Consider the following 16,065-nt stretch of genomic DNA (forward strand, 5'->3'; position numbering starts at 1 on the left):
CTAGGAATTCCCTAGCTGTTCTCTGTTTGGCTTGTCACTACTATTATAGGACAAGCCAAACAGAGAACAGCCAGGGAATTCCTAGAGGCATGGCACTCATCCACTGATTCAATCAACAAGCACATTGACCTGGACCCAACATACTCACCACTGCAGCGGACAGCTGGAACTGACAACCAGAAGCGGCAGATACAAATCACTATAAATGCCAGAGGAAACATCACAGAAGCGCTTCACAGGAGGCTCCCAAGCACTGAGGATGTCACCTAGACAGGGGATGAAACGTCTGCAACACAAATTCCCAGCTCGGTGAACAGAACCACAACAACGAGCACCCGAACTACAAATCTTCTCTCAAAGTTTTTGTGCAATATTAATCATGGTAGCATTTCAAGTTCTTCTGAAGATAGCCCATTGAAAAGGGCATTACCATAATTCTGTATTGTATATACATTCAACTTACTAAAATGTCACAAACTATTGTGTTCCAATGGTGGAGTGAAGACAACTGGAGACGCACAAGAGGCCAGAATTGGGAGAGCAGACTTAGCAGTGGTTTGCTGTCAGTTATTACAAATTTACATTCATAAATGTATTGTGAACTTCCTGATTCCAAACATGGCTGCCAAACCTTCCTTCTCTATCTGGGTGTATTTATGCACCGTATTAGCCAAATTCCTGGATGCATACACTATTAGGCTGCTATGCCTCTCCATTGGGCCACATATGAACTAATACTACCCTGATACCATACAGGGGAGGTATTGCATGTCAATATCAGATCTTGCTGGGGATCAGAGTATGCCAATACCTTAGAGGATGATAGCTGTTTCTTCACTTCCCTGAAAGCTACGGTAAGCTATGGCTTGGCTACATGACCAGTTCCAAAGCTGACCCTTTTCGAGTTGATGCAAAGGTAACAGGATGGAGGTCAGGTTAAGTATGAATTCTCCATAATAATTCACCAGCTTAAGGGAAGACCTAAGCTTCAGACCTCAGGCATGGAAGCTAGTGCACCTTCTTATCACCCTTCCCTTATCTTCTTATCGGTGTAACCCAGTCTTGTCAATTCTGTAGCTCAAGTAGGTCACTGGGGCTGCCTGGAACACACAGTTTTCCCTTCTAAGGTGTACAGCCTGCCTTGGAGAAATGTCTTAGAACAATGTTCAAGTTCTCTAAGTGTTCCTTATTGGTCTTCTCTGTTATTAGCATGTCATCGAGACAAAATGTGACTGGAGGATGCTGGCCCAGATTCTGAAGAAAATTTTAACTGGCCAAGACTTGGTTTTGTTTTGGGGTTTTCCTGTGGGCTTATCTCGGGTCCCTGTTTAGGAAATGGCTTGAGTGAGGCTATGCAATTACTTTCACTCAAGTGGTGTTCCCTAAGCTCATTCAAATTGGTGAGGGTGTCTGCTTCCATGAGAATACCCTGCAACTCGTGTGCACCACTTGCTGCATTTTCCAATGATAAAGCCAATTGTGGTGCCTGCATGAAGTCCAGTGGAGTTTCAGCTAGTAGGCCCTTTTGCATGGTTACATCATTAATCCCACTTACCAAACAGTTTCAGAATTTCATTAAGGTTTAAACCATAGTCACATGCCTCTGCCAGTCATCTAACCTTGTCAAAGGTCCCAAGACAGAATCCCCTGGATCTCACCTTGCCAAGAAAAACTGATAGCAACTCAGAATTAGAGGACACTTTGGGTTCTAATATTCCTTAACCAAATCCTTTAACCCTTGAAAGGTTTTAGTATCTGGTGCCTCAGGGAAATTTACACTCTTAATAACTGAAAAGAAATTGCAGCTCCACAAGTATGGAGCTGATTTACTCACTGCTTTTCATCCACCCAAATATCATGTGCTCAGAAAAAAAAAATATTTCCTCAAACTGAGCCCAGTCTTTGATGGCAGGATCGAACAAGTTAAACTTCCTAAATAATGGCATGATGTCAGAAATACTTACCCTAACTCAAAGCCAACTGTTGTGAGTGAATTTCTTCAGGGGTGTGCTTTTCTCTTGTCACCATTGAAATAACTCCACAGAGACTAATATCCTGTCACCCTTTATTCACACACAGAGAATCTTTGACACTGATCCAGCTCCCTCAGAGCCAGAGTGAGAAGGGTATCTGACACTCATGTTCTTATCTGTTAGCCAGGGTTCCCTGATTAGACCAGATTAACAGCCCAAATCAGGGAACTCGTATTCTACAAGGTCCACCTAGCTGACTTCATTTCAATCATGACAGAAACCATTTGGTGATATACACACCTTTCTAGAACAACATAACTAATTTACACAACTGCAATTTCATCATTTGTCAAGTCAAGTGCGAAATTTAAGTGACAATATTTGCATACAAAATCTAACTTTCACATCAGATTAAAAACAAACTATTGTGTTTAGGATTTACAATCCACTTAAATAGGACTTGTTAATTCAACTTTTAATTCTGGCTCTTGAGTATTGACCTTTGACTGATTATTTTAAGTCCTGGGAGTGATGTGAAGAAAGACAGCTTACAGCTGAAAAATAAAGACAAACAGATTGGAGAGTTAAAATAATGCAATTGAACTGAGACAGTGTGACTTTTCATAAATCTCTGTCACAGGTTTTGTGTAATTTATTCCAGTGGGAGACCTTTACAGCTCATGTAGAAGCATTTTGTTTCCCTCTAAATGGTAAATGCCATCAAATCTCCCATGATCAAATTGACTGTGGTACTTTCTACTTTACAATAGTGATTACACTTCACATTTTTAGTTGGCTTTCAAGCACCTTGGAATGTCCTGGGTCATGAAATACACTATATAAGGGAATCTTTTTCAAATTGTAGTAATCTTTCCTGAAAACTGGATGAAAATATTGTAGGGTCTTGGTCTTCATTTCAAGTTAGTCCCCTTTACCTTCAGAAAAGAGCAAGAAAGTGAAAGGATTATAATATATATATATAAATTATATGGAGTACAACATGGTTAGCCTTGATTTATTTTAGAACATAGGAGCAGGAATAAGCCATTTGGCCCTTTGAGCCTATTCTGCTGGTCAGTTGAACCGCTGCTCTGGTTGTGATCTGAACTCTACTTTGCTGTCTGCCACCCTGTTGGCTATGACTCCCTTATCAATCAAGAGTCGATCTAACTTGAATAAATTTGCTGTAGAAGAGAATTTCACATCGAGATGACACAGAGAGAAAGAAAGCTTCTGCTCATTATCCATCTTAAAAGAGTTATATCTTACTCTTAAACTGTGTTGCCCAATCCTAGTCTCCCTCAAGAGGAAATATCGTCCCATCTACCAGCTCATCCAGTCCTCGCTGGATCTCCTATGTTTCAATACGATCGTCTTCATTTTTGTATTCTCCACTAAACGGTGAGGTGATGGCTTAATGGTATTATTGCGAGACTATTAATCCAAAGACCCAGTTAATGGTCTGGGGACCCAGTTTCAAATCTCATTGCAGCAGATGGTAGAATTTGAATTCAATAAAAGCCTGGAATTAAGAGTCTAATGACAACAATCCATTGTTGATTAGCAGGAAAAAAATCCCAACTGGTTCACTGATGTCCTTGAGGGAAGGAAATCTTCCATCTTTACATAGTCTGGCCTACACGTGACTGCAGATGCTCAGCAATGTAGTTAACTGTCAACTGTCCTTTGGGCAATTAGGGATGGGCAGTAAATGCTGGCTCAGCCAATGACACGCTTATTCCGTGAATGAATTTTTAAAAAATTCTATAAAGACGCAACCTATTCATCTTTGCTTCATAAGGTCAACCCTTCACCCCAGGAGTGAATCAAATAAACCTTTACTGAAATATTTCTTGCTTAAAAATGTGTTGCATGAGCCCATGTGCAATTTTAACGATCTTTTCAGCTTAGCCTCCACTACATAATATTTCTAAATTCCCATTCAGTTGTGCCTGCCCTTCAGTCACATTTACCAACAGCAGTTCCTGGATAGGATTATCTGAATGGCGCCTTTAATGAACACTAGTCACTCAGCAACTGATTAGGAAAGCAATTGGAATGTTGCTGTTTATTGCAAGGGGAAGGGAATATAAAAATAAGGAAGTTTTACAGTAACTGGGCAAGGCCTTGGTGTGATCATATCTGAGATACTGTCATTTTGGTCTCCTTATTTGAAAGAAAGATATAATTGGGCAAGAAATAGTTCAGGAGAAAGTGAGGATGGTAGATGCTGGGGATCAGAGCTTAAAAATGCATTGCTGGAAAAGTGCAGCAGGTCAGGCAGCATCAAAGGAGCAGGACATAAGCCTAATGTTTCGGGCATAAGCCCTTCTTCAGGAATGAGGAGGGTGTGCCAAGCAGGCTAAGATAAAAGGTAGGGAGGAGGGACTTGGGGGAGGGGTGTTGGGAATGCGATAGGTGGAAGGAGGTTAAGGTGAGAGTGATAGGCTGGACAGGGGGTGGGGGGCAGAGAGGTCAGGAAGAAGATTGCAGGTCAAGAAGGTGGTGCTGAGTCTGAGGGTTGGGACTGAGAAAAGGTGGGGGGAGGGGAAATGAGGAAGCTGGAGAAATCTGCCTTCATCCCTTGTGGTTGGAGGATTCCTAGGCTGCGGTGAATGCAGAAACTGTGTTGTTCCCAGTGTCTGTGGATCCCGCGGAGGCCGCGAATCTGTCGGCGATGGTCTTCCTGGCAACCGCCACTGCGAACCATGACGTCACTTCCGCCCCCACTGACTATGCAGCCTCCGCGATCGCCGCCCAGACAACCGCCTCCACGATCGCCAGGAAGACCATCACGAACAGATTGGCGTCCTCCGCAGAGTCCACAGCCACCGGGAACAGCACCATTTCTGCATTCACCGCAGCCACTTCAGCCCCCGAGTTGCCGTTACAGCATCTACTTCTGCCCCCAGTGACGTCACTCACCTACACACCGACCACGCCAAATGTGTATCCGCCTCCGCGCCTAACCACGCCCCACTCCCAGCTCCAGCCCCACACCGGGTCCTAGCTCCCAGCCCTGCCGTATTTTCACCATCCCTCCAGACCTCCCCCTCTCTGAGGATGAAAGGTCAGTCCTCAGCAGAGGCCTCACCTTCATCCCCCTACGCTCCCGGATTAATGAATTCAACACGTGGCGAGACATCGAACAATTCTTCCGCCGCCTTCATCTCTGTGCCTACTTCTCCAACCAGGACTCCTGCCCACCCTCTGACGACCCCTTCTCCCGCCTCCAACACACCCCATCCACCTGAACACCCCGTGCTGGCCTCTTACCTACCCTCAATCTCTTCATAGCCAACTGCCACCGTGACATTGACCGCCTCAACCTCTCCACCCCTCTCACCCACTCCAACCTCTCACCCTCGGACGTGCAGCCTTCCACTCCCTCTGCTCTAACCCCAACCTCACTATCAAACCGGCAGACAAGGGAGGCGCGGTGGTAGTTTGGTGCACCGATCTTTATATTGCTGAGGCTAAACGCCAGCTCGCAGACACCTCCTACTACAGCCCCCTTGACCATGACCCCACCTCCCACCACCAAACCATCATCTCGCAGACCATCCATAACCTCATCACCTCAGGGGATCTCCCATCCACTGCATCCAATCTCAGTCCCACAACCGCGCACCACCCATTTCTACCTCCTGCCCAAAATCCACAAACCTGACTGCCCCGGCCAACCCATTGTCTCAGCCTGCTCCTGCCCCACCGAACTCATCTCTGCATACCTTGACATGGTCCTGTCCCCCTTAGTCCAAGAACTCCCCAGCTACATTCAGGACACCACCCACGCCCTCCACCTCCTCCATGATTTTCGCTTCCCCGGCCCCCAACGCCTTAACCTCACCATGGACATCCAGGTCCTATACACCTCCATCCCCCATCACAAAGGCCTCAAAGTCCTCCGCTTCTTCCTTTCCCGCCGAACCAACCAGTACCCTTCCACTGACACCCTCCTTCGACTGACTGAACTGGTCCTCACTCTTAACAATTTCTCCTTCCAATCCTCCCACTTCCTCCAAACCAAAGGAGTAGCCATGGGCACCCACATGGGCCCTAGCTATGCCTGCCTCTTCATTGGATATGTGGAACAGTCCATCTTCTGCAGTTCTGGCACCACTCCCCACCTTTTCCTCCGCTACATTGATGACTGTATCGGCGCTACCTCATGCTCCCTCGAGGAGGTTGAACAGTTCATCCACTTTACTAACACCTTCCACCCCGACCTCAAATTTACCTGGACCATCTCAGACTCCTCCCTCCCCTTCCTAGGCCTCTCCATCTCTATCTCGGAAGAACGACTCAACACGGACGTATACTATAAACTGACTGACTCCCACAGCTACCTAGATTACACCTCTTCTCACCCTGCCCCCTGTAAAAACGCCATCCATATTCCCAATTCCTTCGCCTTCGCCGCATCTGCTCCCAGGAGGACCAATTCCAATACTGAACAACCCAGATGGCCTCCTTCTTCAAAGACTGCAATTTCCCCTCAGACGTGGTTGACGATGCTCTCCACCACATCTCCTCCACTTCCTGCTCCTCCGCCCTTGAACCCCGCCCCTCCAATCACCAGCAGGACAGAACCCCACTAGTCCTCACCTACCACCCCACCAACCTCCAGATACATCGTATCATCCGTCGTCATTTCCGCCACCTCCAAATGGACCCCACCACCAGGGATATATTTCCCTCCCCTCCCCTATCAGCGTTCCGGAAAGACCACTCCTTCCACGACTCCCTTGTCAGATCCACACCCCCACCAACCCAACCTCCATTCCCAGCACCTTCCCCTGCAACCGCAAAAAATGCAAAACTTGAGCCCACACCTTCCCCCTCACTTCCCTCCAAGGCCCCAAGGGATCCTTCAATATCCATTAGAAATTCACCTGCACCTCCACACACATCATTTATTGCATCCGCTGCACCCGATGTGGCCTCCTATACATTGGGCAGACAGGCTGCCTACTTGCGGAACGTTTCAGAGAACACCTCTGGGACACCCGGACCAACCAACCCAACCGCCCCGTGGCTGAACACTCTAACTCCCCCTCCCACTCCACCAAGGACATGCAGGTCCTTGGCCTCCTCCATCGCCAGACCATGGCAACACAACGCCTGGAGGAAGAGCAATTCATCTTCTGCCTAGGAACTCTCCAACCACATGGGATGAATGCAGATTTCTCCAGCTTCCTCATTTCCCCTCCCCCCACCTTTTCTCAGTCCCAACTCTCGGACTCAGCATCACCTTCTTGACCTGCAATCTTCTTCCCGACCTTTCCACCCTCACCTCTTCTCCAGCCTATCACCCTCACCTTAACCTCCTTCCACCTTTTGCATTCCCAATGCCCCTCCCCCAAGTCCCTCCTCCCTACCTTTTATCTTAGCCTGCTTGGCACACCCTCCTCATTCCTGAAGAAGGGCTTATGCCCGAATCGTCGATTCTCCTGCTCCTTTGATGCTGCCTGACCTGCTGCACTTTTCCAGCAACATATTTTTAAGCTCTGATCCCCAGCATCTGCCGTCCTCACTTTCTCCTGAACTATTTCTTGCCCAATTATATCTTTCTTTCAAATAAGGAGACCAAAATGACAGTATCTCAGATATGATCACACCAAGGCCTTGCCCAGTTACTGTAAAACTTCCTTATTTTTATATTCCCTTCCCCTTGCAATAAACAGCAACATTCCAATTGCTTTCCTAATCAGTTGCTGAGTGACTAGTGTTCATTAAAGGCGCCATTCAGATAATCCTATCCAGGAACTGCTGTTGGTAAATGTGACTGAAGGGCAAGCACAACTGAATGGGAATTTAGAAATTTTATGTAGCGGAGGCTAAGCTGAAAAGATCGTTAAGATTGCACATGGGCTCATGCTTGTGCAGCATGTAATGTACATGCTTGCAACAGTATGAGGCATATCCACATAATGACGATTTAATTGAAACTTATGTTTTATTTTAAATTTTAGTTGAATTATTCTTTACTTATTAATGTTCAAATTGTGTGGATTTTGTTGGTTTTGTTTCAGTTAAAGCTTTAAGAAGTAAGATCTTGCCCAGCACTTTTCTGCAGATTTCTGTCTTTAGAAGTTATTGGTCTCAGGAATCATAACAAAATTTGAAGAATAGTCCAATACAACTGATAATAATAATAATACTACTAATAATAATATTCTACCTAATAATCCTCTACAACTAAAGCACTGTTTGAATGGCACACCATAACATTTCTGAAACCAGAATCTGATTCAGTTATTTCTCTTGATCCTTGTGTTTTCAATGCAAAAAAGGCGGGAAATTGATTTGCACTTGAAAGATTTCCATCTTTTGAAGTGAATAAGTGTAAAATAGTAGGTAAGAATGTTTAAAGTGGAAAATCCAACCAACATTTGGTCACCTATTTAGCCCAGGAAATTGTTTTAATGCTTTAATTGTTTTAATCTCTAAGTAGTTATCAATTCACTAATAACACTTCAATTATACACTCAACTTGTTCCTTTCATCTTTTAAAAGCAATTACTTTCTTCACATGTTCAGGTCTTTCCATGTCACATGATCAAAGAAAGTAAGTTGTTTACCTGAATAGAATTTTCAAATTTTCAATTTTTGTGTGGTGTGTTCCAAGATACACATTAGATGATCTCAATGTGACAACCAAGAAGACTAGTTCTTACCATATAACTGCAGTACAACAGGATTTAGATTTGGCTAATTTGTAATTTTTTTAAAAAGTTCTGAGGATTTTTTCCTGAGACAATTCACTCAGTGCGTTTTCATTACTCAACAACACTTGTCTCCAATACCTGCAGCTTATTCTCCCTTAGCCAATTCCTTACTCCCCTTCCAGTTTTGGATATCTCAATTTTTGTTTATGGATCTGAAAGAGTTAATACTGAATGGTGTTATAAACTCCACTATGTGATGATATGAGGCCTTCTGGGCAAGGATCTTGAAAGAATGAGATATAACACTGGGTCCTTCTCAATGGGTCTATAACAATTTCTATTATATCAATGAAACCTGTAATTTATTTGAGTATATCATGATAAAATATCAATGAGAAGAGGTTCTTCCAGTTAAAGCAAAGTATTTTTCTTTTACCATGTTAGACTAAGTGGGGCTTGTAGATCCCTGCAATTAAAGAGAATGGTGGCAGCATTGTGAGCTGGTATGTTCATATATCATTAATGATGCTGAATTAAAATTTTACTGGTAGTATATTAAGTGCAAAATTGTAGTCAGCATAAGGATTTTCCATTGGATTTGTAGTTTTTCAATAAATGAGATGAAAGAAAACAATTTTTAAAACTTTTCATTCAAAACCAGGTTTTCATTTTGCAGAAACAGCCCTGCAGCCAACATTTTGAAATTGATGACTTTTGCATGATCAGCATTTTCCTGCTTGCAGTATGCCTACAGGCACTAACCTTAAATGGACATGATTTCCATATAAGGGTAAACAAATGGCTTCCTTCAATGCTGAGCATTCACAACAAGTGCAGATGGCAAGCAGACATGGTAATGAATAGACTTCTAATTTTCCTAGCCAGCTATGAGATGCATTTGTTAGTGTTTTCTTCCATAAATTTAATAGGAATAGGAGCTAAAGGATCAAACTTGTGTTTTTATAATGCTGTGCATCAGTGCTCCAATAGAACCAACTAGGTCTTAGAATAACATTTGATATAGCTATAATTAATACATGAAAAAATATTTGTCAGTATGACTAATTATTGGTTACCATTTGACTAGCTTTTTCTTCCATATTTCTTTATTTTTGAATTCAAATTTCACCATCTGCTGCATATCCCAGAACAGTAGCCTGGTGTAATGGATTATGAACTTAGTGACACCACTACCTCCCTGCATCATAAATGGAGTCCTGCTGAGTCATGTATCTATAAGTAATTAAATGCAATGACTTTACATTAATATGGTTTCCAGTCCACAACTGTGAAAAACATCCAGATCCATTTTAATATTTATTCAACAACTAAAAATTGCAAAAGTTAGATATTATATGGTACTTGAAATATAATTTATCACATTCTAAGGAAGAAGTGCTGCCTTGCTCTCATATAAATCAGATGGATACCTACTGTCATATTTATTGTTCTACAAATCTGATACAGAAGGCAAAGGTGCATCTATTTCTTGAGGTGTTCTTTTACAAAGTGTAAAGTGTAATTCTAGAATGTCTTACATTAGTTCACCAATTTAGAAACACTGAAACTCTAGTATATATGGCCTAATTTTAAGATTGGTTGTTTATATCCTTTAATATAAGAAAAATAAACACAGCAAATTTGACAAAAATGCCTCATAGAAACATCGTAAATAGGAACAGGAGTAGGCCAACAGCCCTTTGAGCCTGTTCCGCCTTTGAGTATGATCATGGCTAATCATCCAACTCTGTACCTTATTCCTGTTTTCTCTCCATACCTTTTGAACGCTCTAGCCATAAGAACTATATCAAACTTCTACACTGTCTCAACTTGTGCACAGTTGTGTATTTAGATGCTTGAACCTTGTTTTTTTTTGAACATGTCATGAAAATGCAACTTTTTTTTATGGAAAGGCACTTTTTGAAAGTCATAATTCTTAAAACTAATTTCTTGGGCTCATTTAGTGGAATCACCTGACAAAGAGTTTGCGGATGTCAGGAATCAAGTTATTTGGAGATTATATATTTGGATTTCAGTTGGGTCACAAGCTACTGAGAGAAAGTCTCTACCTTTCTGAGAAACCTTTTTTGTTTGAGTTCAATATGAGAACTGAAATCCTGATCTGGATATCCAATAAAACATCTGAAAGAGTTCTTGTCAATTCCTGACTGAACTGCATCTGCAAAGGTCCCAGACAGAACTGCCTGACTCCCATGTGGGGCATCTGAAAGCCATCCTAAACATTTCATACTCTTATTATTTTCTCTTTGAAATCTATCAAACTCACTGACTCTCACAGTTACCTGGACTATTTCCTCACACCCTGTTCCCTGTAAAGACTCCATTCCATTCTCCCAGCTCCTCTGTCTCCATCACTATTTGTTCTGATGATGCTAACTTCTGCAACTGGGGCCTCAGAAATGTCGACTTTATCCCTTAACCAAGGATATCCCAACACCGTGGCTGACAGCCATGTTCAATCCATTTCTGCTCTTTCTTCCCACAACATTGTGGGGTACCCCCAGTCTTCACTTTTCACCCCACCAGCATCCACATCCAAAGGATCATAAGTTGCTATTTCTACCATCTCCAGCAGTATGCCACCATCAGACACATATTTCCTTCCCTTTCCTTGTTAGCATTCCTCAGGGACTGTTCCCTCCAGGACACCCTTATATACGCCTCCTTCACTTCCAAAGTCTCCCCACACTCCCACAGCACCTTCCCAGACAATCACAGGTGTAGCAAATGCCCATTTAGTTCCTCCTTCCTCACTATCCAAGGTTCCAGACACACCTTCCAGGTGAAGTAGTGATTTACCTCTATTAATTCAACCCATTCTACTGTATTCACTGTTCTTAGTATGGTCTCCTCTACATTAGGGAAATGAATCACAGACTATTTCTTGGGCTACTTTGTGGAACAACTATGTGCTATCTGCAAACATTATCCAAAGCTTCTAGTTGCCTGCTATTTCAACACGCCACCATATTCCTTGGCCGACATTGCTGTCTCAGGCAAGTTGTCCTGGGTGTAGCTCAATACAAGCTGGAAGATCAGCATCTAATTTTTCACTTGGGGAGCCTGCCCCTTTCAGACCTCAATATCGAGTTCACTAATGTTAGGTCCTGAACATCTTCTTCATGCTCTTACCTACTCCCACATTCCAGGTCCTACCATCACAGGGGCTGCTATGTAGCACAGTCAACCCACTTTCACCTACTTTTGAACCCCATTAGCAATTTTTCTTTCTCCCTGATTCATCATTATCCAATCCTTTTATCTGTCTCTCTTTCCCTCTGGACTCCATCTGCACATATCACTGACTCCTTTACATCTCACCCCACCTTCAGCATTTATAACACCTTTTCCTAGCCACTACCAGTTCTCAAGACTCGAAACATTAACTCTGCTTTCTCTCCACAGATGCTGCCAGTTCAGCTGAATTTCTCCAGCAATTTCTGGATTTCTTTCAGATGTCCAGCATCTGCAGTTCTTTGTTTTATCTTAATTACTAGCCATTTTGTCATATGTGCACATGTGTTGTGTGTGTATGTGTCATGTATGCAGGTCATGTGTACGTATTTACATTCATAGTTTTAACTGTGTTAACCAGCTTTGCATCTTTGCTGAGTAACTCTTGTTTTATAATAAATTAATAGATCCTTATTAAGGAAACTTGGTTAATGAATCATTTCATTCTGAACTTAGAAAGTGCATAATTATCCGTATTGGTAACTGAGTTGTTAAGATACATGTCATCAGTAGTGGGACTAGGGACAGCCAGTGCATTTCTCCAACATTACTTGTATCATCACATGAAATAGGTTCTGCGTAAAAAACTGTCAGCAGTTGAAAAAATGATGAAATTTATATGTGTCTATTGTTAAACCGTGCATCTTCTGAATAATAAGAATCTACCTTCTGTGGCAACTCATTGAGAGCTCAGTACAATGTCTAATTACTTGTTATCTCTAATCATTGAATATTCTAAGCATACATTTCAATTTGTTCTTCTATTTTCATCTTATTTGCATTCCTGACCATTCCCACATTACAGCTATCCCCTTTTGAATATTCAGGTCATGTTAGTTTCATCTTGAGGCTTTCATCTATGAACAATAAAGGATCACTATAAAGCTTCAAAAATTAACTTTTAAGTACACGTTGCTACTTCCTACTATTATTAGTATTTTAATTCTTCCTTCTCCTTGCCACATTTTCCCTGTGCCACATAGCATTCCATTAACTTCCTCTATTAAGTTCCAGATGACTGTGCTCTATGCAAGCTGCCAGGAGGCAAAATTAGATTTTCATACCTTGTCGATAGGGAATGGATGGTTGTTGTTTGGCTCTGCTTGGCTGAGACTATACAGAAGCAAAATAACATTTTACCAATATATAGTGGATCACCACACCCTTGACTAAGTAAATGATAAGCCATTATAAATCTGTTGGAGTATTTTTTAAGTCAGATAGTCTTTATCAGTCTCCTCTTTCATCTGTATGAGATAATCCAGCTGTTGTTTGTCAGTAGAATGAATAATGGACAGATATTTCAATTAGTAAGTTCTCACCCTGAAAATTTTATAATTTGACAGTCCATTTCTGACCTATCAAATGTAACCACAACAATAAAAGCAAGATTGCAATCTCAGTCCTTTGAGAGTTACTTGTTAACCTCTAGTCTGTCTATCACAGTTGCCCTTTGTAGCAAAATCAACTGGAAAGGTCAAATTAATGTGGAGTTTGGAAAGTTCTTTAGAGCTTAGCAGACAACTATTGGCATTGATAGAACAAATAAAATTTTCAAAATATTCTTACCTCCATTGTAATATATTTATTCATACTTTGAAACACCATTTAAAATGGAGGCAGTTTCATAAGCTTACATAACTTACTTTTTCTCAGTTTGAGGTCTTTCTGATTTTTGTGTTTTTGAATGTGCAAGGTTACCATTGGCCTTGATTTTAACTCCACTTTCCTAGCTTCAGTCAGTGTTTGGAGAATGTAGTGTATGATTTACCGACTTATTACCTGTTTGACCTGGCCAACTGCAATATTAAATTGCAGGAGATTTATTATTTCCTCCTCCCTTTCTTGCTCTTTCCTGAGCCAATCATACTGGTCAATTGACACAAAACTTCTGATTGATTCCTGATCATTAATACCAGCAACCTGCTTGCTGTCATTCCTGGACAGGCATTTGCTTACCTTATTGTTTCCTGTCCTGTAGTTAAAATTGAGCCCAACATATGTTAGCCGATGGTTGTGAGTCTTGAAGGGAAGGTGAGCATCAAACTCATGCTTTGATGTAGCAGTTTGTGTCTCAACAACAATACAAAACAAAGAACAAAGAAAAATACAGCAATAGAACAGACCCTTTGGCCCTCCAAGACTGTGCCGACATGTTTTACCCAACCGTTCTAAAACTGTCTTCATTTACAGGATCCATATCCATCTATTTCCTTCCTATTCATATACTCATCTAGGTGCTTCTTGAAAGCTGCTATTGTGTCTGCTTCCACCATCTCCTCTGGCATTGCACTCACCAGGCACTCACTGCACTTTGTGTTAGAAACCTGCTTTGCACATCTCTTTTAAACCCCCCTGCCTGACCACGTGCACCTTGAACCTGTTTCCTAGTTATTGACCCCTCACCCTGGGAAAAAGCCCCATACTTTCCACTCTATCCATGCTATTCACCATATTATAAATTTCTATCAGGTCGCCCCTCAACCTCCTGCGTTCCAGTGAAAACAAACCCAGTCTATCCAACATTTCTTCATGGCTAAGATCCCCTATACCAGCCAACATCCTGATAAACCTTTTCTGTACTCTCTCCAAAGCATTTACGTTATTCTGGTAGTGTGGTGACTAGAACTGTATGCAATATCATGACTGTACACAATAAAACTTTTCTAGCTGCTGAAAACATTTTGAATGATAGTGTATACCAATAACATTAACAGGAGAGATTGTCAACAGATTATTCGATTTGGCTGCAATTGCATTGTTATCTCGCATGACATAACCTTCTAGGATGCTAATTTTGTCGGGATAAGCAGTTACATATCTTTCAGATTTGATCTTAACCTGTAGCGATATCATTGTGTTTGGACATCAGTTTGGGAAAACAATTTGAAGAAACATTCAAGTGCATATGGAAGTGCACATTGACTTCCTCTTGGTCAGACATTGTCACAATTTTTGAGTAACCGATGTAGAACTCTATTATAAAGTAGTTCAGTATTAAGGCACGTGTAAGATAAAGATTTTAATAACCAGTAGCTTTTACTTTACAATTCTTTTACCTCATTACCTGTAAAGATTAATAGCAGCTACAAGAAGCATTGTCAGAGCTTTCATTTGGTTCTGCTGTCTTTGGCTCACATGATGACAGCACTGACACATTAAAAGACAACCATTTATTCTCAAACCTTTAAAGCATTTTTTGAAAAAAAAAAGAACTTGCAATCATAGTATAATTTGAAAGCAGTATGACTGACTGAATTCCCATCCTTCAATCAAATGTACTGTTCTCGGTTAAAGCTCCCTTCACTTTTCCCCAGTGTTTAGCTCTAATAAGCAGTACAATGACAGTGGATATTATATGCCAGAGTTCCAAATTTAATCTAGATGCCATTAGACATGGAATCATTTTCTGAATGTCAAAGGAGTGGAATGACAGCCAAGTTTTGATTTAGTGTCCAAGCAAATCAAGTTGACTGAGTTATAAAAGTATATTTAATATGGATTGAAACTTATATACGCTGGCTTTCCTGCCTAATCTAATCATATATTTAGTAGTTCCCTCACAGGCCACATTACTGAATACAGGCTGTGAGACATGTATTGGGGTACTTCACTGACTTCCCTAACAATTACATTCAGCCCAATGACAGGCATGGTCCTTATCATTTATTTTTCAGCTAGGGCGCTTATTTCCTTCATGAATCTTCTTGGTTTGTAAAATGGATCAAATTGAACAATTTCAGATGCACAGACTAAAAGGGCCGACAAGTATCCAACCATTTCTTGGACCTCAATTGGAGCTGTTTAATGGAACAAGGAATGTGAAAAGTGTGTTGGTCATTCTAAGATACAGATATTTAGATATCTAGGATGGCCAGTGATTTGTGACAAAATCTTCGGTAAGTCATTGGAAATTATTGTTTAGCAGAGGGGGGAAAATATAAATATTGCATTTGAACTCAACTAATGTCAGAACTGAGCTACAGAAATGCAAATATAAATTAAAATCTATCAGACTTGAAAATCTTATTTAAAATAATCCAGAATATTCTGTTGCTAATGACTTGTCTCATGACAGAATCCTCAATTATTGGCAACTTAATTTGTTTGAAGAGATAATCTTTTGTGAGAACGTAGGATTTTGCTGAGTTTCAATTGGATTTGTG

The 16,065-nt window shown here is 41.5% G+C and overlaps 1 protein-coding gene across 2 annotated transcripts in view; it reads right to left on the reverse strand.

Moving 5' to 3' along the window:
• The window catches only part of LOC140467315 (LHFPL tetraspan subfamily member 5 protein-like), a 177,977-nt gene that overhangs the window by 23,486 nt on the left and 138,426 nt on the right, over positions 1-16,065 (reverse strand). Inside the window, exon 3 of one of the 2 annotated variants that reach the window (XM_072563595.1) lies at positions 2,433-2,527. The exons of the other annotated variant lie outside the window; for it this stretch is intronic. Within the exon in view, the coding sequence (XP_072419696.1) occupies positions 2,484-2,527 (44 nt within the window). The 3' untranslated portion in view covers positions 2,433-2,483. Of the gene's footprint in view, positions 1-2,432; positions 2,528-16,065 lie in introns of those variants that run through there. 2 annotated transcript variants of the gene reach the window in all.

Source organism: Chiloscyllium punctatum, chromosome 45, assembly GCF_047496795.1.
Source record: "Chiloscyllium punctatum isolate Juve2018m chromosome 45, sChiPun1.3, whole genome shotgun sequence".
Classification (NCBI taxonomy): Eukaryota; Metazoa; Chordata; class Chondrichthyes; order Orectolobiformes; family Hemiscylliidae; genus Chiloscyllium; species Chiloscyllium punctatum.